The sequence below is a fragment of the Haliaeetus leucocephalus genome, unplaced genomic scaffold, assembly GCF_000737465.1.
Source record: "Haliaeetus leucocephalus isolate CR32 unplaced genomic scaffold, Haliaeetus_leucocephalus-4.0 Scaffold317, whole genome shotgun sequence".
Classification (NCBI taxonomy): Eukaryota; Metazoa; Chordata; class Aves; order Accipitriformes; family Accipitridae; genus Haliaeetus; species Haliaeetus leucocephalus.
In genome coordinates this window covers 8143102-8163634 of record NW_010972753.1, presented here as the reverse complement: position 1 = coordinate 8163634, position 20533 = coordinate 8143102, and the positions used below count along the sequence as shown (strand labels likewise).

General features: G+C 40.7%; 1 protein-coding gene across 1 annotated transcript in view; it reads right to left on the bottom strand.

Moving 5' to 3' along the window:
• Nucleotides 1-758: 758 nt before the first annotated feature.
• The window catches only part of OTC (ornithine carbamoyltransferase), a 31434-nt gene continuing 11659 nt past the window's right edge, over nucleotides 759-20533 (bottom strand). The window contains exons 4-10 of the mRNA XM_010571341.1: nucleotides 18607-18694; nucleotides 12230-12383; nucleotides 5150-5272; nucleotides 4415-4468; nucleotides 4154-4303; nucleotides 2961-3098; nucleotides 759-945 (exon numbers count right to left, since the gene is read on the bottom strand). Coding sequence (XP_010569643.1) covers nucleotides 886-945; nucleotides 2961-3098; nucleotides 4154-4303; nucleotides 4415-4468; nucleotides 5150-5272; nucleotides 12230-12383; nucleotides 18607-18694 — 767 coding nt within the window. The 3' untranslated portion in view covers nucleotides 759-885. The remainder of the gene's footprint in view (nucleotides 946-2960; nucleotides 3099-4153; nucleotides 4304-4414; nucleotides 4469-5149; nucleotides 5273-12229; nucleotides 12384-18606; nucleotides 18695-20533) is intronic.

The window sequence follows — 20533 nt, the reverse complement described above, 5'->3', positions numbered from 1 at the left end:
ATCATAAAAACTACAAATGTCATGAATCTGTTTACTACTGAGGTGGATTAGCTGAAACATACACCATGTTACAGTGCCAGGCAAAATGCAGCAAATTCTTTCCGCAAAGGAGGTGTATATAGTTCCATCATATGGTGCCCCTCATTTTTGCTTCATAAAAAAGAAATAGAAAACTTGCTTCTTCAGCCAAAATTCTGTTTAGGGAGTGAAGGTCTAGGGGAGGTGGACAAAGAATGAACCAGTTCCTTCCAGCCATCTCTCTCTGCACCATCCAACTCTGCGGAAGCTGCCCTGTTCCAGTTCCACAGCAATATCCTCCCGTGCAAGCCCACAGGAATGTCACGGAAGAAGATAATGCTCACAAGGTCTCCATATTTTTGGTGTCAAACAGGAGTGGAATTTGGAGGTTGGCTGGAGGACAGAAAGGAGCCAGGGTGCCCAGGAAGTGCAGGCAACCAAGGCAAACTAAAGCGCTGCTTCTCTGCGCATGCCTCCTGAGATCAGCAATTAAATGGACAGGTTTAGGGAGAAGTTTATGTCTGTCACATTACACTATACAAATTCCAACACAGCTATGTGTAGACTGCGCTATGCCTACAATGCTGGTAGAGCCAATCATTAAAGTACAACCTTGGAACATTTTCCGTGATGCTGATCACTAGAAAGCATAGCCAACTTGGAGCATCAAGATGAAAAGCAGCTTTTGCAATGGTGTTCATTGTCTTGAACATTTTCACGAGTGTAATGCAATATTATACAGCTAACTATACAGTTTTATTAAAGAATCATTCATTGCCTGGATGCTTTCTGAAGAAGATCTATGTATTTGTGGACCAGAATATTCTGCCGATGAGGAATATTTTTCTTTTGGCAGGAATCCAAGCATCAAAATGTAGGCTTTTGTAGCTGTGGTGAGTAATCTGTCAGCAGGGAAACCATGACAGCCTAGAGGAGGAAGAAAAGAAAAAATCCAATCACATTGGAAACAGATACTCCATAAAAATAAATAAGGGGGAAATATTTTCCAGCTCTAAAGTCTTGTGTTGAAAATTATTGTCCTGACAAAAACCGCACACTTAGATTTATTTGCTAGAATTTCTGATGATGAATCAGGAAAGAGCTGAAAATCAGTTAGGATGTTCTGTATTGTAGCTGATAGTGCGGACAAAATATATTAATGGACAGCCTAGAAGAAATTCAGACAAAGCATTTAGATCAAATGCTGAGGCCTTTTTGGCATGTTATATTGTATCCTCAGCTACTGCTAGGAGATGCTGTAGGTACCCAAACGGCACATGGGCTTGCTTGTGGAATTCAGCAGAACTTCCACTAGCAGAAGTAAGAGACATACTAGAATAAGGACTTTGAAATTTATCCCAGTTTAGCTATACTTTCTGTGGTAAAACATGGAAAATCCTCGCTGAGGTTAATAGTGTGTCATCTACCCCTCCTGCCCTCCCCTAGTACTCCAACAAACCTTAGGTATGGCTGTAAAATAAGAGTAATGGGAATGTCAGCTAAATAAAACATGGTGTTGCAGCAGCTCTGCCGTCCTCCCCACACCTGTGTACATAACAAGCCCCACGCTTGCTTGGTTTTGACAAGGTATTACCTGTTTCACACTGTTGTGATTTCACGGCCATGTCTGACCGCAAATTGTTATTTTGGCCCAGAACTGGGTTTACAATGGTTCTCCAGGGGTTGTGGTCTTGTTGCCTGTCCTTCCTCTCCCTTCAGCACTTCTCAGTGTGACAGGTAGTCCCAGGCACACAGTGGGGACTGAACATACAGCGGGGCAGCCCCCCGCTGCTACCCATGTCGTAGCTGCCCTCAGCACTGTTTGGAACTACAGCTGAGCAAATAATTTATTTTTCAGTTTGCTGTCTGAGCTGAAAGTGGTAGAAAATAATATATAAACAAGACCCATACATTCATTATTCCTATAGCTTGATAAAATACAAATATGACATTTTTCTTACCCCCCAAAAAATGTGCAGCTGGAACCCAAAGTAAAGGGTTTATTTTCTTTGTAAAAAATAATATTTAGGGCGATTAGAAACATTGCAAAATAAAAATAAAATATATGAGCACTTTTTGGAATTTTAAGGCTAAAACTCTGAATTTAACACAAATTTGTTAGTAATTTTGACAATGTCCAAAATCTGAGGTTTTGGTAAATACAATATTCAACCACTTCTTCACCTGGAGCATGTCTAGAGTTCATCTGAGAGCTATGACAATGTCATTTTTGTTTTGGTTTGGTTTTTTACCTCAAAGTTTTCACTAGCTTTTGACGACATGATGGTTCTAAAGCTGACAATAAATAACAGGCTACTGAGATCTGGCAGTAATTTTCTGAAATTCTAGGAATGTTGAGAGGGGAGTTATGGTTTATGTTAAGTGCCATGTGTCCTGTCATGGTTCCCATGGGTCACACAGTATTACCCACACCATAACTTTTCAGGGTCCTTCAAAGCTTTGCTCTTGCAGCACTTTCTCAGGGAAAGTTCCCACTGGTGTCAGTGGCAGGTTTTCTTGAGAGAAAACTGCAGAATCTCTAGCTTTAAGTGTTTGGGAAATTGTAGTTTCTAAGACCAGTCCCTGGGACCTCAGCATTTAACATGTTTTAAAGTTGAACAGCTGAGTTAATCATTAGAGAAAATCCAGTGATTTAAATACCAAAAAATTACAGCTTATACTGTAGATTTCATTTAGTGATAAAAGCTGGGTCAAGCAACAGCAGATTATCATCAAAATAGGTCACATTTGTGTCCAGAAGTATTTGTGCTACATATATATGTTGCCTACAGTCAAAATTGTGATGTGCTGTGGGGTGCATTTGAAACATATGTGTTAACATCTACTGTTTATTGAGGAACTAAGCTGAAGCCAAGCCTGTAGTGTAAGGCAGAACAGAAGCTGACCCTAATCTCTAACTATTGTTATCTTCTTTTTGTTACCATAATTGTCCATTTTCTGTTTTCAGCCTCCTGGAAAACCAATGACCGTGGAGAATAAAACACTTCATCATCAACTTCTTCAGGTTTTCTGGGCAAACAATGTAAAAAAGTCCAGTTGGAAGCAGCAGATTTTGCAGTCTGTAGATCAAAAAGCATATAAAAATAAAGAAATATGTGAGGACATTAATAAAATCTTTGACTAGTAAAAAGGTTAACAAATTTTATATGAGCTCGCACTCTAGTTACTTGGATGATGAACTCAGAAGAATTCCACTGACTTCAAAAGAATTCCTCATCTGTGATTAAGATGGGAATATCCCCATTTATGTCAGTAAGAGTTCAGCGCTGACTTCACAAAAGTCAAATATTTACTCTAATTTCTCTGGCTTTAGTAGGCGAGTAAAAACTCCAGTGACTTAGTGGATCAATAAAATGCAATCTTTATTTGAATGCCATACGGTAATATAATACTATTGATAATTGCAACAAGAACATACTAAACCATGATTTAAAAGGCCATAGTTTTTTCTTTTGATGTTGTCACTCATAATATATTGATCTAATACCAATGAACAAGGAAGTAAAGCATTTTAGGCCAGTTCAGAGACATACCCATCAATAGTATTTTGTGAACTTATGTTAAAATACAGTCAATTAAACCAGTAATTCTGTCAGCAATGAAAATGTCCTTTTTATCTTGGACAATTAATAGTTTATGGCTTTGCACTTTTCTCTAACTGATTTTGTAATGATAAGCATTTCAACTAGATGATTTTAAAGACATATATTTCATGCTTTATTCATTGACGGATATACACAAAATTGCCCCAAATGCTGCCCAGACATTTAAGAGTTAATCTGTGAGCTACTCATTCGAAATAAAATATAAGGGATCATTTCTGGTAGCAAAGAGGAAATGCAAAGTTAGAAATAGTTTTTAGGTCATAAAGAAGTAAAAGGTTAGGCCTCCTGCACATGTTCTGGAGTTAGATCTCATTGGGAAGCTCTGAAAGAGGCCAAGCAACATGAAATGTATAAGATAACTCAAGCCTTGCTATCTTTGTGAGTTTTTCAAGCTGAAGGGAGGTTTGCATGTGGTTGTTCCATGGCCCCACTCAAAAAAATACCAAACCCATGCTTTGCTGATGTTGATTCTTAAAAGCATCAACAAAAACCTAAATCTCAGTTTTTACCTGCATTGTAATCTGATAACCTTGAAATGCCTTTAGTCTTTCTTTCTTTTCCTCTTCTTGTCCCATACTTATCCATGTATCTGTAACTAAGACATTGGCACCGTCTGCAGCTTCCAAAGGATCTGTTGTGAGAAGTAACTTGGTACCATACTAATGTGAATAAAATAAGGAAGATCAGGAAGACAAGGAATTTCAACTTCGTTTATAACAAAAATAAACTCTATTCAAACTATTCTACTAGGCTATTTCTTAGCGTCCTACCTCTTTGGAGTACTGTTCAGTTATTTGAGTTATTCTGAGGTCTGGTTCAAAGCCCTGCCAAAAGAGATGATAGGTAACATATCATGGGACATATATAAGAGCTTTACTGATTATTAACATTGGTTAGAAAAATAATACTGAACCATTTGCCATGGGAAGAATGTCTTTCAAAACTGTAAAACCTCAGGAAATTATGTTGATTTTGTTGAAAGTTTATTTTGGAGATAAACTGGTGGAAAGTGTTCTGATACGGTAAGAAAAATGTATTTCAGTAGTTACAGAATGAAATGCCTATACATAATTTAATTTTTTTTGTTCTAAACTGATTCTTTGTTTTATATTTTATGTTGTATTATAATGCAGCATTCTAAAAAGCTGCATCACTAATCTGAACCAACCAAGATGCAACACTTCCACCAATCTGAAACAACTTTAAAATTTGGGGGGAGGGGGCATTGGATGACTTTGTAATGCTTTCTCAAATTGAATTATTATCCACCATGATTTATACTGCAGTCATGAATTCCCCTCAGCCCTTCTGAAGTTGGACTCAGTAGAATTACTCCTGCTTTGCATCAAAATAACAGAATCAGGATTCTGAACATTGCTTCTGAAGGCTGGTACTCAAGATACATGCAAGCACCACTACCTGAGGCCCTTGGGAAGTATCCAAGTGGCTGAGACAAGAATGGGCAAAGTTTGCCTTCCTTACTCTGTGCGCATGGCTTTCTTTACCTTGGGAGTCGCGATACGCAGGTGCATTCCCAGCTTTGCAGCACTCATCATGATGGAGTGGAGGATGTTGTTTCCGTCCCCAATCCAGGTGACAGTGAGCCCGTTGAGCCCACCATAGTGCTCCTGCCAAACGAATCAGACAGCCCTGGGGTTATGTTCCAAGCGAGCTGAGGAAGCTGATGCCCTAGGTAGGAGGAATTGATCAGATGGGTCTGGTGCAAAGAAGGCTGGCTACCTTCAAATGCTAGCTGCATGAAACCATACATTTAATTGAACTTCCTGCAGCTACAAGATGGTCAGGGAGGGAAAGCCCCCTGTGTCATACATGAAGACACAAGTGCTGCAGCTTTCTCCAGTGAAGGACACATTGACATGTATGCCATATGGTGAGGCCCAGGCTGAGAGACACAGCACTGGACACACAGCAACTATAGCACCAAAGCCGTACAGCCATGAGTTGGTGCTCATATATATCAGTGAACGGTAGAAATTCTTAATTTAGAGGCAGTCCTAATGCCTAGGATAGCAATCCTTCCAGCTTTCCCCCAGATTGTGAAAATATCCCTATTCATGTTTGCTCTGGCTTGGCTGGCTCTATACAGTATTCCCTCCGGCCATGGCAACCATACCCTTAGAGTGCATTTTAACCGTCACAGCTGTACAGGACAACAAAGAGCAATACTGTGAAAGCAGCTGTGCCACTCATGGCCTGCAGGGTTTGCTCTCCGTTGCACAGTGAGAGTGCAGTGATTTTTTTACCAGAACTGGAATCAGCATTACAGTGTTAACTGTAGCTTTGCCTGATGGCGCTTACAGTGTGTACATGTGCAGCTACTCTGGCCCTCAGCCACCAACAGATAAGGCCTAAAGAGGAACAAGAGTAACAGGAGTTTCATATTTCCAGAGCAGGACAATTTGAGATCTTTTAGCAAGCCTTGTTTTAAATATGCATGTTTATAGTTACTTAAGTTGATACCAGAAAGTTTGTAAAGACATAATCAAATACATCTGTATATGCCTGCTCTGTACAACTCCACCTCATGACTCAAAAGACTAAAGACACGATGGAGACTCTTTTATTCTTAGTTCAAAATTGGGCCATGCTACAATTACATTGTAGTAGCTGGAAGCCAGACAGTGTTTCAACACTTTGTGTGACATGATTCAATGCTTGTCAGAGAGGATAAGCATCCACGTTGTAGAGCCGTACTAACTGGCAACCTTGCAGGCAGTTGCAGCAAAGATGCCAAAAGACCGAATGGGAAAAGGGCTGGGACCCTCCTCTCCCAGCAGCAGTTTCTCCTAAACAAATAGCTGTGAAGTTGTTCCAGAACAAAGTTATTGGCATTTCTGCCAGCGACCACAATTTCGAGTCAAAAATAGTAACACTTGAAATATTGAATGACATTAAAATGCTGTTGAAATCTAAACCTAATAGAGTCCTAGGCTGCCTACAGTTTAGGGGCTAAAACTATGTTATTGTAAAACTATCGCTTTTTCACTTGAAGTTTGTTAGCAGCAGGCTCATTGGCAGAGGTTTGATGCAAGGGCATTTACAGATCAAATCAGGACTTTGTGTACATGGAAGTTATTTCAGTATAACAGCTTTGCAGGTCTCTAAGGATCTTTCAAAGTTCTTCCACATCTCCTAGCAATGGTGCTCCTAGGAGAAGACCAAACTAAAGCATTTATTTAAGGGGTTGTTTGCAGCTAGGGCTTAGTGATAGCTGAGACACAAACCCACAGCCAGGAGCAAATGAGACAGCCCTGAGTTTTTTGATTTTACTGTTTAAAAATAGGCATCGCAGCCTGTAATGCTCAAAGCACTGACTAGTGAGTCACAAATATACTGCTATGTTAAATAACTTCCACCTTATTACCAGCTGCTACTCTGCATTAAAAGCAGCACAGTGCATACTAAATAGTTTTCTCTGTTTTCCCAAGCTACTAGCTGTTACAGATAAAATACGAAGTACTGGAGATGTCTGTATAATGACCCTCAATATGCACTGCAAATTGCAAAGCCACATCTGCAGTGACTACTGTATAGAGTGGGCATAGCTGAGCTAATCTTAATGAAGACATTTAGCTAATGGAAGAAGTCATAGACAAGGCAGAATCAAGCTGTGTGTGTGCTAGTGGAGCCTATTTTATATCCTGTGTTAAGCTTTATGCTGCCACTGGTATACTGCTGCTGTAACTCAAACCTCTTCATCTAAAGCCAGTCACTATGACTGTGACTGTACTGCTTATACACATCCATCCTCAAATTCCAAGAAAGATGAGATTATTGTGTTGGTCAGAACCAGAACGCTTTGAGACAATATGAAAGCTACCGTATATGAGACATACATATTTTTTTCCTGTTTTATAGTATATGCTTATACAACTGCACAGAGAAAATCCTGCTAAAAGTGTTTTGCCACGATGGTAACACTCTAGGTTAAACCAGCACCTTTACAATACATGCTGATGACCTGAGCCTCTGAAGATATTTTTCACCTTACACCCCTCCCCAATTTTTCCAAACTCTGTTATATTGATGTAGGCTTTTTACCTGCTTGGGTGTTCTGCAGTTTCGCTTTACATTTAGAACCTGACTTCAAAATATTTACACTTCTAGTAAAGCCATACAAAAAATAACATATTTAGAAAGTCTAGAGCCCTTCTCCCTTATGAATGTCTCTTTGGCAAACTAGTAACTGCTGCTGTAGTGCCACAAAACTTGACTTTGCTATTCTCATGAAAAATCCCTGCTAAATAATTAATGTCAATTTTACAGTCAACTTTCTCATGCTCATGCTGCTTTTACAATGTTTCATTCTGTTCTTATCCATGGTTGCAGTGTATCAGCGTATCAAACCCTGGGAAAAAATAAGCATGCTCAGTGATTTAGTACTGTTGTATGTTTAGAGAAGACTGGTTTAACTAATTAGGGACATTCATGTCTGCCTCTGCCTGGACTTGCTTCCAGCTGGGCTGAAACTGACACCATTATAGATTACTTCTGAAATGTTTGACCACAACAGTCATAACAGCCCTCAATTAAAACAAGCTTTTGAATAATGAATCAATAATCTGTCAAAATTTAAAAAGGAAAGCATGGGACTAGTCAAAGCTTTAGCCCTTTGGGAGGCAGTGCAATCCAGTAAATGAGAAACTGGGCAAACTTGGATCTATCGGCTCTCAAACTGAGCTGAAGGCAGATGCTGGGCCAGTTATGTTTCTTACTCCCACGTTGTTTTTTGTCATGGTTATTGAAACAGTATATTCTAGAAGATCAGTCCAGATCTTAGTTGGGATTTCTAACTGTTAGAATAATGATGATGATGACGATGATGATGAATTTGAAGACTATAATAATTTGAGCTCTTTGGGTCACATATTGAGGAGAAGTTGAGAATACATGGCAGCCCTCTTCAAGCTGGGCAATGCTGTAATTTGTTACACTATTTAAAAAGGAATCATTGATGTATTTCTTATGCCAACAATTTCTTTCTGAAAAAGAAATTTCCCTTCAGACCAGTGACATAAAAAGATAGTGGCATATGGATCCACTCTAATTACCAGTCTGGCCACCCTGCAGTCAGCTACAAGTTAGCTGATTTGGCCAGTGACATTAATATCAATTGAATCAATGTCAGTACCCGGTTTGTCCCCAGGATACAAATTGTATGATGCTGTCCTCCAGCCAAGCTTCTCAGAGCAGAAGTTGTGAGCCACAGTTTCCGCCCAGGAGACTGAGAGGCACCGGGTGGACTCAGCAAGTGGCTGTTATACGCCTTCAGCACAGACGGAGAAGTGGCTCTGCGTGTGCACAGTACCAGCACACAAACTCAGTCTTTAAAGGCCAAATCCCCAAACCCTCAAAATCAGGTTGCATAATGTTTACAACCATTTCTAGTGGGTTGTAACTCAAGCGCAAACTCAGCTCAACCCAACTTTTAAGAAAGAGGGTAGCATGTGTGCTAAGAAAAACATCCCTCTTGGCATAATAGAGGGCATTAATCCTGACCACAGTATTAAAGGGCAGAGCCAGCTTAGATGTCAAACATGTGAGGGGCTCCAGGCTGCTCAGGAAGAAGGCACTGGGCAAGAAGATGTTGAACTGGAAGAATCTCACCCTAGTGTTCATGACAGGAGTACACTTCATGATCTGACAAGAACACCGTGAATACAGAATGAGAACTGACAGCCCTGAAAATAAACCAGATGCATTGTTTGTGGAATGCAACAGACTGTACTAACATAACCACACTAAAATGCACCTGTGGAAAAGGAATCAGAAGCCATAGGCAAGAAGACATTCTGAGAAAACAAACCAGGAAATTAGGTAGTTTCAGACCAACGAGAAAGTGCTCGAAGAGGATTCAAGAAGGCACATGATAAAATTAATACAATTTAGAAAATGGAAGAATAAAAATGTGGTAAGCCTGAAGAGGGCCAGAGTGCATGTAGTGCTCCACTGGTAAATGCAGAAGGAGAAAAAAGAAGAGGAAAAAAGAGTACAGCAGGGAGGAGCAGATCCAGGCATGAAAATATTTACAGATATAAGGAAGAGACATTTTTAAAGAGAAATAAGCTGCATGAAATCTGTAGTTACATTTAAATATAAGGCCTATGCCACTATTGTAATTTGCATGTATGTATAAATCAAATAAATTGCCTTTGCATTGCAGGAAAGCAGTCCAAATGTTATATATGAACTTTCAACTCATTTAAAGAATTGGTGGTACTATTCAACATCCCTATATTAATCTTCTTGCATGCAGTACTCGGATAACATCTTTTTACCCTGCCAAAAATCCCAAAAGTTTGATTGTGGTAACAGCTAGACCCTGTGGCTCACACTTCTTCAAGCGTTCCTCCTACTTCCGTGATCTGGTAAAGTTCATTATATGATTAAAATGCCATTTTATTACATGCTACTGGCTGTAAGACCAGTCTTCTCCACCTCAGTGTACAGTGCAGAGAGGAAAAAAGGCAGCAGACGGGCAGGTCAGAAAGGGAAAGAGCAGGCAGTGCCAACACCCACAGTGCGCTGCAGAGAGCTCCCCCCGCCTGCCTCTCCCTTCTGGGTAAGAAAGCAAGAAAGGAAAGTGGGTCAGAAACCGGTGGTGCGGCATGCCCTTGGCAAAGTGGGGTGGCCACCCAGCTGCCCTCTAAAGACCTCCTGACAAACTCTGGGTGAAGGAACATGCTGGAAAGCCTGGGAGAGAGATGGGCACAGCGGGAGGAAACGGTGCTCTGCTTATCAGGCTGACTGGGAAAGTGCTGCAAATTTTAAAAAGCTTCCATGGCTGTCCAAAAGCTGAGCCACTCACTGAGATCTCTGTAAGTGCTCACTTCGTCATGATACCTCTCCACGTCAAATGTTTCTCATGTTTGAGCAGCAACTGTTTATGGTCCTGTTTCCTCATCATGTAAAATGGGCGAGGACACTCTTTCCAAAGACATCCTGCCCAGTGCTTGATGCAACAAGGGCACCCACCCGCTGTTGCTGCTGCCCTAGGTATTCAAACCAAGGAAAAGTCCAGCCTTCTACCATGGCTGCCCTATACAAGGAGACAATGGAGGAGGAGCAGAGGATGATCAACAGGGCAGGTACTCATTCTGCTGATCTCCATAAGTTTCCCCCTAAGACGAGTGGAGAAAGAGATGCATTTCTAGAGGGTGATTGAGATGCTCAGCGGTCTCTCTTCATTGACTGGAAATTGGTGCTGTAGTTAGTGTCCCAGAAAAAAAACAGGTTTAGGGGCAGAGATACCAACAGTCATGTAGACTATGAGTCACAGATTAATCCTGAAGCCTGTTATTCACAAGTGATAAAATGCTAATAAATAAGGTGTTTGCAAGATAGAACCCCCTGCAAAACACAACCATAAGTTCCACCTGGTTTACAGTTGCACACAGTGTTTAAATGAAATTATGACATTTAATGACTGATGGCATTCTCATTACAGCTTTCTGTCTTACGTAATTTGAACAGTTCATTGAAGCTGGTTCAATGTGATCTCACAAATGTACCTTATCCTGAGGTATGTGAAACATTTTAGTCTCAAGTTCACCAATTTTTGCTGGTCTCTTCACTTTAAGTATCAAAAATTTTATGAAAAATACTCATCAAAGTAAGGAAGAAGTAATTTCCACTAAACATATGAGTCTTTCAGTATTTAAAATTTAAGGCATGAATATTTTAATATTACTCTCACTGGATCTTTTTCCATATACTGAATGTCCCACAACAGTCTTTGACAGCTGAGAAACACAGCTGAATGAATCAGGAAATTATTCTGCCCTCCCTTTTTAAAGCAGTGTGATTTTTATTCATTCAGAAAGTAAACAAGGTCAGAGGAGTTCATCATAGTTGTCAACCAGCACTGCAGTATAATAATCTTTTTTATAAGCCAGTTCCTCAATTGATTGTAAAACAGCATAGTCCTTCTGTTCACAGATAAACATCTGGTATTCTATGTGTAAAACATTATCCTGCTGTCAAATCAACTATTTCATTAGATTAAACTACAAAATATGATCTTTTTTAACTCTTCTTTGATGTGAGCAAAGTTTAAATAGGTTTAAGTGCCTGAACACTAGGCGTTTGCACTGCTAGCATTAACTGGCTTTTCAAAACAAATTTGTTCAACCGATTTCCTAATATATGAATAGTCATTCCTTTTAAACTGTTCATAGGTTATGGAGGAATCAAGAGTGAACTACTGAGTTTTTTTAAGTCAGTGGAAAAACTTCCACTGGCTTTGGTTGAGCCAACATCTCACCTTTATCTTAATATGTAAAGCCCCCTGCACATGTTTTTAATTGCAGCCTAATTCCAATGAAGTACTTAATTTTATGCTTAACTTCAGTCCCACGACAGCTGATAGGACTAGGTAATTGTTTTAAATTAAACAGGTCCTTAATTACATTGCTGGATGAAGATCTCTTTAAATAACAAGTGCCATATAATTACCACTTAGAAAAACCTAGGAATAAGTGGTTTTGAACCTCACATCCCCAAATACTTACCAAGACCAAGACTTAGCAAAAAAAATTGTTATTAAACAGGGATTATATTGTTACCTGAAGAGTTAGGTAATCAGCTAAAATCTGGAGAGGATGGTATAAATCGGACAATCCATTGATTATTGGGATCGTGGCTTCTTTCGTCATTAGGTCCAGATCATTATGCTTATAAACTCGAGCCAAGATTGCATTTGTCATGCTGGACAGCACCCTGGAGGATGGCAGAAAATACCCAAGTCAAACATAATAAATATATCCCTGTTGCACTCTTCAGCATGCAACACATAAATATTAATGAGAAGTGGTAATGAATCAATTTTTTCAGCTATCTGAATAATTTATCATGCCTGCATAGCACACTTAAATGCAGATATTTTACAAGCTGCTAATAAGTAAGAAGTTTTACTTATTAACAAACTATAGTAAGTAAATGAAAACTGCTGCTGTATTTTATGTTTTTTTTCTTTTTAGTGTTTGATTGTAGCTACAGAAGTAACATCAATAAATGTTAAGGTATCTGAACTAAGATAAGAGATGGTGTAACACTGTAACATTTGAAGAATTTGATAACTTCAGAAGAGATAAGGTATAAGATTTCTGGAGTCTTTTAGCAAAGAACAAATGTAGCATTGACTGAATATCACAGTGTTCCTGTATGGTAGCCTGGACTTTGTGAGGATTAGACAGATCTGTCTTAGATTACCACAATTATTTACTGATCTTAATGAACACAGAAACAGGAGGCCAACATCACCAGCCTGTTCTTTCTCCTACCTACACACCTGTGTATTGACACACATGGTAGCAGCACTAAAGTAATGCTCAAATTTGAAACTCAGCATACTGCTAGGGGCATGCAGGAGTCACTGTGCCACTCTGGCCTTAGCCTCATTTGCCAAAGTGTGAAAGACTCAGAGATTAGCACAGTGGATTAGCATAGTATATTGGTATGCTCTGAATTCTTTAGATAAATTAAATAGGGACTGGAACTCTGCATTTGTCTGCATTTCTGTGTTTTAATCAGGTCCTGAAGCCTGACTTTGAAGTAGCATTTTGTGTGGTTTTATGTTATCTCTAATAGGACTTTAAAACAAAACAAGGAAGAGACTGAATAGAAGACTATGAAAAATTCTTGCAGTATCTATCTTCCTGATTAGCCATGAAGAATTCTGGTTCTCCTCTTGTGGCTATTAATGCCATGGACTTTACACAGACAAATCTTTTGATGAAGTCAGTAACAAATATTTTCTACTGACACAAGACATGCCTCACACAAGCAAAACTCTTATAAAATATTACAAGATTCCCTGTAGAGCTCTCTCTGAAGAAAAGACTGCTGGTAGCAGCTCCAAGTAAAAAGAAGCAACTGAACAAGGTATTTACTGATTGCAAAGTATTCGAACGGTTGCTGTTTGTGCCATTATTTCTTCCTAGTTCTTGAGTTTCTTTTTCTGTGTGTGTGTGTTTATTCTAGCTTGAAACATGTGACTGTGGAAAACCTGTTCTGTTCTGAACTAGTCATCAGGGATGGGATGCATGGTCCCTTTTGTTAGCCATCTAACAGGTGTCCACCCGAAACAAGACATAGCCAGTCCCACCAGTCAAGGAAAAGAAGCAATCATACTGGGAAATTGCCTATTTTTCTTAGACTTTTTTTAGGATGTCAGGACAGCTGATTCCTACCCGACTTGACTGATAAAGAATTTAAAGAAGATGGTTCCTTTACAGGGTATGCCATTAGAGGAAATTCAGTCACAATCAATTACTAACTAGTGAAAACTGCTGGATTTTCTTCCTTAATCTATTGAAAGTAGATACTAGACTTACTAGACACTTAGCAGCAAGACACCAGACAGTCCCTCTGCCAGCATTTCTAGATGTCATATCTTATAGTAGGAAACCCAGGTGGAAACTGGGTTTGTACTTTGTGAAATCAAAACCAAATTGAACTCAACCCCCCCCCCAAAAACCAACAAAACCTCATCTGAGGAGATGAAGTCTCCTGTAATCAAATCAATTTGAAGGAAACCATGTAAGGCTGGGAATTGCATAGGAAAAAAGACCTGGCTAGACAAGAGTCTTTAGTAAAGAAGTTTGGGAAGGTGAGGGGGAGTAAGCACAGGCTCATCAGGTGACTTTCCATTTAAGGTTCCTATGTTATCACTAACTATAAGGTCTTTTTCTCTTTTCAGTCTTTTTGCAAGACTGTGAGCCTATAAATTTCAAAATCCCAGAGCTTGAAAATACATGAGTGTATTGGAATGCTGCATATCTCTCTTTTCAAAATAATTTTTCTTTCTACAGAAAAAAGCTGGAAATTTTTACTCAAGTGTATCCTCTGAGGAATCCAAAATTAAACACAAATAAAAGTATGCCTTTTTGGTGTGGCTGATCTCTGAATTTGAAAATGAGGCACTTGCATATATTTTGGGTAGAATATTGCTATCCAACATAGTTTTGGTTTTGTTTTGAAAATATATACCCATTCAAAAGGTTTAAATTTCTGACAATACTACTTCATTGTCATTCATAGTCTTACAGGGGCATATGGTGGATGTGTTCTCGGTAAGCAGTGAGAAGTAAACCTGTTCCCCATAGACGCAGAGATTCATCCCCTAATAATGCCAGTGGACTGGTAAAATCATCCTATGAGTTCTTCAGTGCTGTCACTGAACCTTATGGCCACTGAGCTATAGTGGTGCACAATGGAATTGCTCCACAGTGGAAAATACAGATACAGTACTTATATTTCATTTCACGTAATATATCAGGCATGCTAAACAGCACTGAAAGGCTTAGAGCTCCTTAATGGGTGGTAACTTTTTGCTACTGTGTCAGCATAAATGTAAATGTCTTGTGAAGCATGGAAGAACTGTATTATGAGCAGGTAATAAGTCACTAAAAATATGTTCACAGCAGAAATGCTTTCAACCCTTACCTGCAGCAATTCTAATAAAAGCTGGGACTTACATAGAACTGTGCCCCTTTTGCTTTAAGTCTCAATCTCAAGTACTTCTAAGGCCTTCAGAGCCCTAGACATATGGCTGTAAATATTTGAAATACCCTCTGGGTCTACTACAGGCATTCTTTTTTATTCTTACATTAACTGAATGAGGTTGGCATGTTACCCTTCATTCACAAGAAATGCCAAGAAATTAACACTCAGGTTGTTCTTTTGGGTAAACCGCTCAGCCTTGATTATGCAAAGTCAATAATAATTCTGCTAATGAGATCAGGAATGAAGCAGAGCACATGGGGGTCTGTAATGACTTGGGAAAGCCCTCACTCCACTGTAGCAGGCAAGTGCTGTAACTCAGCAGAGGAGCAAAATACCCAGGTCAGGGTCCTAAATAGGTACTTGTCCCGGAAGCGCAAGCAGTGACAGAGAAACAAGGGGCTGAAGGCTTGCATGGGAAGTAGGTATTGTGGGAGCTTTCTCCACAGAATGGGGAGTCCTCCAGAATGGCTGGAAGATTTGCTTGCTTCTACTTTTTGCCTTATTTCTTGTAGCTTACTGTCTTTCTTTTTCCCGTTTGCTTGTGCAAACAAAGGTCATTCGAGAGACTGTGAACCAAAGATTTAATGGCCCTTTATTATCCCATTTGGGAAGAAGAAGAAATGAAAACTGGACTATAAAAGCCTGTCCGTTTGTGTACCAGAACATACCTGGATTTGCTGCAGGAATGCCCAAGAGCCTCTGGATGACAGTTCTGCATGTCTGGTGGGATGGTGCTTGGAGAGGTTATTGAAGGGGAGCACCATGTAAGGGCCCTGACCACATCCTTCCCCTTCCTGGAGGTTTGGCTGCTGGGGCTCAGAACCAACTTTGCAATAGCGCAGCTGAGGGCTACCCCTCATCACTCTGATGTCAGGGGGGAGAGGAGGCTCCCAGACAGCCCCCTTCTCTTGGGAGTCACATCTCTTGCTGCTTTGTAACCATGTCCACGCTGATCCTGACCTGGACCCCCCGCTGTAGGCTGATGTCCCAGCCTGGCCTTGGTTCACACCCATCCCCACAGAGGTGCCCGATGCCCTGGGATGTGGCTGCCCCCAGCTGCCTCCCAGTTGCCCTGCTCCCTGGCTGGGAGCAGGGGAATGGGTGCTGGCTGACGAGGCCCTGCCCTGCCTGACCCAGGGGTAGCTCCTGGCAGCCGAGCCTCCCTAGTTCCCAAGGAGCCACCAGCCCACATGGCACCCTGACATACTGCTCTGAAGACTCTCGCCACTTGTCTTTCCTTTCCCATTCACAAGTGCCACAGTGCAACTTCACATTGGCCCTGGTAAGTCAACCCTTCTTTTGGCTTCACCTGCAATCCTTCCACCTCATTTTGCCTTGGAGCCTGAAGCCACTCCTTCCCAAATGTGACACCTCTGCACTTTTTCATTCATTCCCCACTGCTCTGGTGCGTCCCATCCCTTCTCAATTTCAGTTCCTTTAAGCTGATGTAAACAGCTGCTCTTTGTCTTTCCAGCCTGCCGTGTCGGTAGCCCTGCTCACCATGTCAGGTTCTGTCTTTTCAGCCCCAGTCTCTCAGCAGCAGTCTCCCATCTCCCTCCTACTGTGCCCTCTGTCAGCATCCTCTCCTCCTACCCCTGCTCAGCTGAGAGGCTCTCTGCTTACAACAGTCCAGTGAGAATGGAAGAAAAGGCAAGATGCTTGGGAAATAATACTTATTCATATCAGCATCGGGGATTTACCTTTGACAGGTTTCGCATTCACCTTTAATGTGACATAAAGTGAGTTATGTATATTTGACTTGAAAAATCCTCCATCTCTCATGCCAGTAGAGTTGTAGCATAGATGCATGTGCTTTGAGGCATTTAAATGGCACACTTTGATGAAGCTATAGCTGTCCTGCTTAAAACTGGGGCTATGTCCCATGATGTATGAAGAATTTCTTTTGAGGGGATGTATTTGAATCCTATGACAGTGTATGAGCACTGCTGAACTGGACACAGTGGCCACTGGACATAGTGGCCTAATATACCTCAGAGTTGACTGTTAAGCCTCAGATTAATCTGTTCCCTTTGTAGGCCCACAAGTTTACATGATTTTTGAATCTTTTAAACTTGTAGTTACTAAAACATGGCAGTGGGACGCACTTTTGTTGAAACATCTAAACACTATTGTTGCAGCTTACTTGGATACTGGCAGAGTTATGTATCTAGCAGGGAGTGAGAGCTAAGTACTTTCAAGCCTCAAGAGACTGAAATTTTGACTTTCTATTATCAACACTCGTATGTCTTACACTTCAGTAGTTAAAAGCATGAAAGGAAAATCTAAAATGTTCAAATGTTTGGTCTTTTTCTTACATTTTTCTTGGATTTCATCACAGACAGAACAGCAACATAGTTCTCAAACAATCCCACTGACAGTGAAAACTGTAGTATACAGCAGAGGCAATGGAACCTCAGCTGGCCAATTGCCTATTTTGAATTGAGCCTGAAAAGCTTGACACTGCATCTTTCACCAGAACGAAAAGGACCTTTCAGACACTAGTAACCTTCCAACAGCTGAGCCTGACTGAATCGACCTCAGGCTGCAAAAGAGCTGCCTAGAAAGCAGCAAAATACTGAGCTGGGATGCGTCTTTAATACATGGAGTGCTACGAAAAACAGCAAGAGCACCTGCAAAAGATAACCTCATGTTGTGCCTACTTTCTGCAACATCAGAGGGAATCCACCGGAGAAAAACCTTGAGCTCAGTTCTTCCCTGCAGTGGCAATGGGGATAGGCTGCTAGCTACCCATCCCTGCATGCATGGGACTGGGCATGATTAAGATCTTCCAAGGGTGCCAGTAAGAGAATAATGCCATAGCCCAGCCTCCACAGCAGTCCTGACAGTGTGTACAGCTGTGGAGGAGGGCACATGAAATCAGAAACTGGCTGCAAAGTGTTGGTCAAGTTTGGTGCTGCTGAAATAGGGGGATCAGAGTGGCCTTCAGTGCCACCCTGTCACTGCACGTAGACTAAGGCCCACCAGAAGCTGGACTAACTAAGATAAAAAAAGTCTTTGCTTTTTTATTTTGCTTTTTGATTTGCCAGTCAGCTGTACTCCTAGCTCCATGAGGAGCAACAGAACCAGAAGGTTCTAGTCTTGTTTGAATGTATGTGCTGTCATCAGTGGAGCTATACTACTACTGAGGGTCATAAAATGTTTCCGTTTGTGTGACTGTCACCCTCCTTAACACTATATATGCCTAATTTGATAAAAATATTTCTCATTGTGAGACATTTTGGAGAGCTAGAGTGGATGAAATGATGGTGTACTGAACTACAGATTCTGTGAGCTGATTTGTAAATATTTAAGAAATTTGGAGTGCCTTCTGACATTTTCCAGAAAGAAAATATTAGCTTCCAAAATTATGTAAGACAGGTTGCAGCCTGATAAACTGCCAAACACATAGTGATCAATCAAGTGACATTTTACCAACCTTGCTGTATCTCTGAGACTCTCATTAGTGCCCAGATGTATGTCTTGTGTGGTAAGGAAGGAAGGATGTCCTCCAAGGAGAGCAAATCCTACAGTGAGGACAAATAAAAAAAGAAAGCAAGCACCAGCACCTCATATTTACAGCCAAGATTCAAAATCTTCTTCATGTAAGATATTTGCAGTAATAAAAGTAAAACTCAGCAGGGCATCCAAATGTTTCAAACACATAAAGTTTGACACATAAGACACAAATAAATGTATTTTGGAATAAAACCACCCAAATGTGATGCTTTGCCGAAATCCTTAGGCATGAGTTCTGATCTGTGTTCGCAGGAACAGTCATTCAAGCTGCAAGGCTACATATTGCCAAAAGCATCACTGTGGCTCCTTGTTAAGAGCTAGGTAATCCATTCATCATGCTGAATTTCCACTTCAAGGGACTTAGCATCCTATAAGGCCCATCTGAGTCACTAGGTATAACTCCACATCCTTGCAAGAAGCTTCAAGTACAGTCATTCAGATAGAAAACCCTAAGTCTTCTTATACACTGTAACAAACTTGATCTTGGTCACAAATGACCAAGTGCCTTAAAAATTATAATGGGACAGAGAGAAAAGGAAAGATCTCAGGCACTGCCAGCACCCCTCCACACTGCAATAGTTAAGAGTTTACAAGGTGAGCCAAGGAACCGGATGGATTAGGTCTGAAGAATGAAATCCATTCCTGAACAGGAAACCATAGCAAGATCTGAGCATCATTTAAGAATATAAAACATTTTGGGGAACTTAAAAGGTGTCTGGACAGTATTTTGGACATATGCTAATGGCAACTTTCAAGTTCTGTCCTGCCTTATTTTTGTTGCACCACCACTAGAAAGCTACCACAAGCAACCAGCCGACACAGGGAGGAAAACAGCTTTTCTCACGAACACTTGAGTCTCTCTGCCTTTGCCTGGTTCAAGCCTAAAGCCTCCCTCCATCGAATCTCAGTGTAAAGTCTGTCATGGCCATGTATTGGGAGGATGGGACCTGAGGGGGGCTGTTTTATGAACTGCCACAAATGGTTTAGCATAAACCTAGCACAGGACACAGGGTCCTACAACTGGGGATGTACAAAGTGTAGGATTTTAACTGGGCTACAAGTAGTGTTGTAAGGCATTTTCTGTGCACTGGGGAAGATTTTCTGCATAAGAACAACTCCCTTCTAGTGAAATTGTCAGGGAGATCTTGCCCTCTCACTAATATCCATGATGGAGGAAATTTCCAGAGAATCTTGGTGTGGACAAACCAACCTTGTTGAGATAACACTGCGGGGAGTGAGCCTTTTGCTGTGACAAAAATCTAGAAGAAAGCCGATCTTATTTTTATTGCCAGGAAGAGAAAGGCTGCATACAGCACAGAAGAGCAGAGACCCCCCTTTCTCTATCAAACTGTGGAGGTGCTAATAAATTTCGTGCTGTTAAAAAAAAAAGGGAGGGAAAAAAAAAAAGAGGAAAGAAAAAAAAAGAGATAAAAAGGTTAAAAGCTGCTTCGGCTGGTTGTAGCCATTAGATGGCACTGCAGACATCTCCAGGACTGCAGCTTCAACATGATGTTTGTACAGGCCTGTCAAAGATTTTAAAAGTTGATCCCACAGCTACTCTTCAAAAAAAGATTAAACCACGAGTGAACACTGAAACCTTTCACAGATAAAACCAAGCAACTAGGTTCAGGTGGCAGGCCTCAGCTGCACAACTGGGCCCCTAACACAGAGAAGCCCTTATTAACTTGTATCCCATGTGGGCAGCAGGGTTGAGGTGAGGTCTTCCACTTTGCATCAGTTCAGCTACTCTCTAGATTTTAAAATGCAGTAGATAAAAATAATACTGCAAAATCATTCCCTTTTGACTGCCTCAATTTCCTTAAAAGTCAGATTAAAAATAATGATGC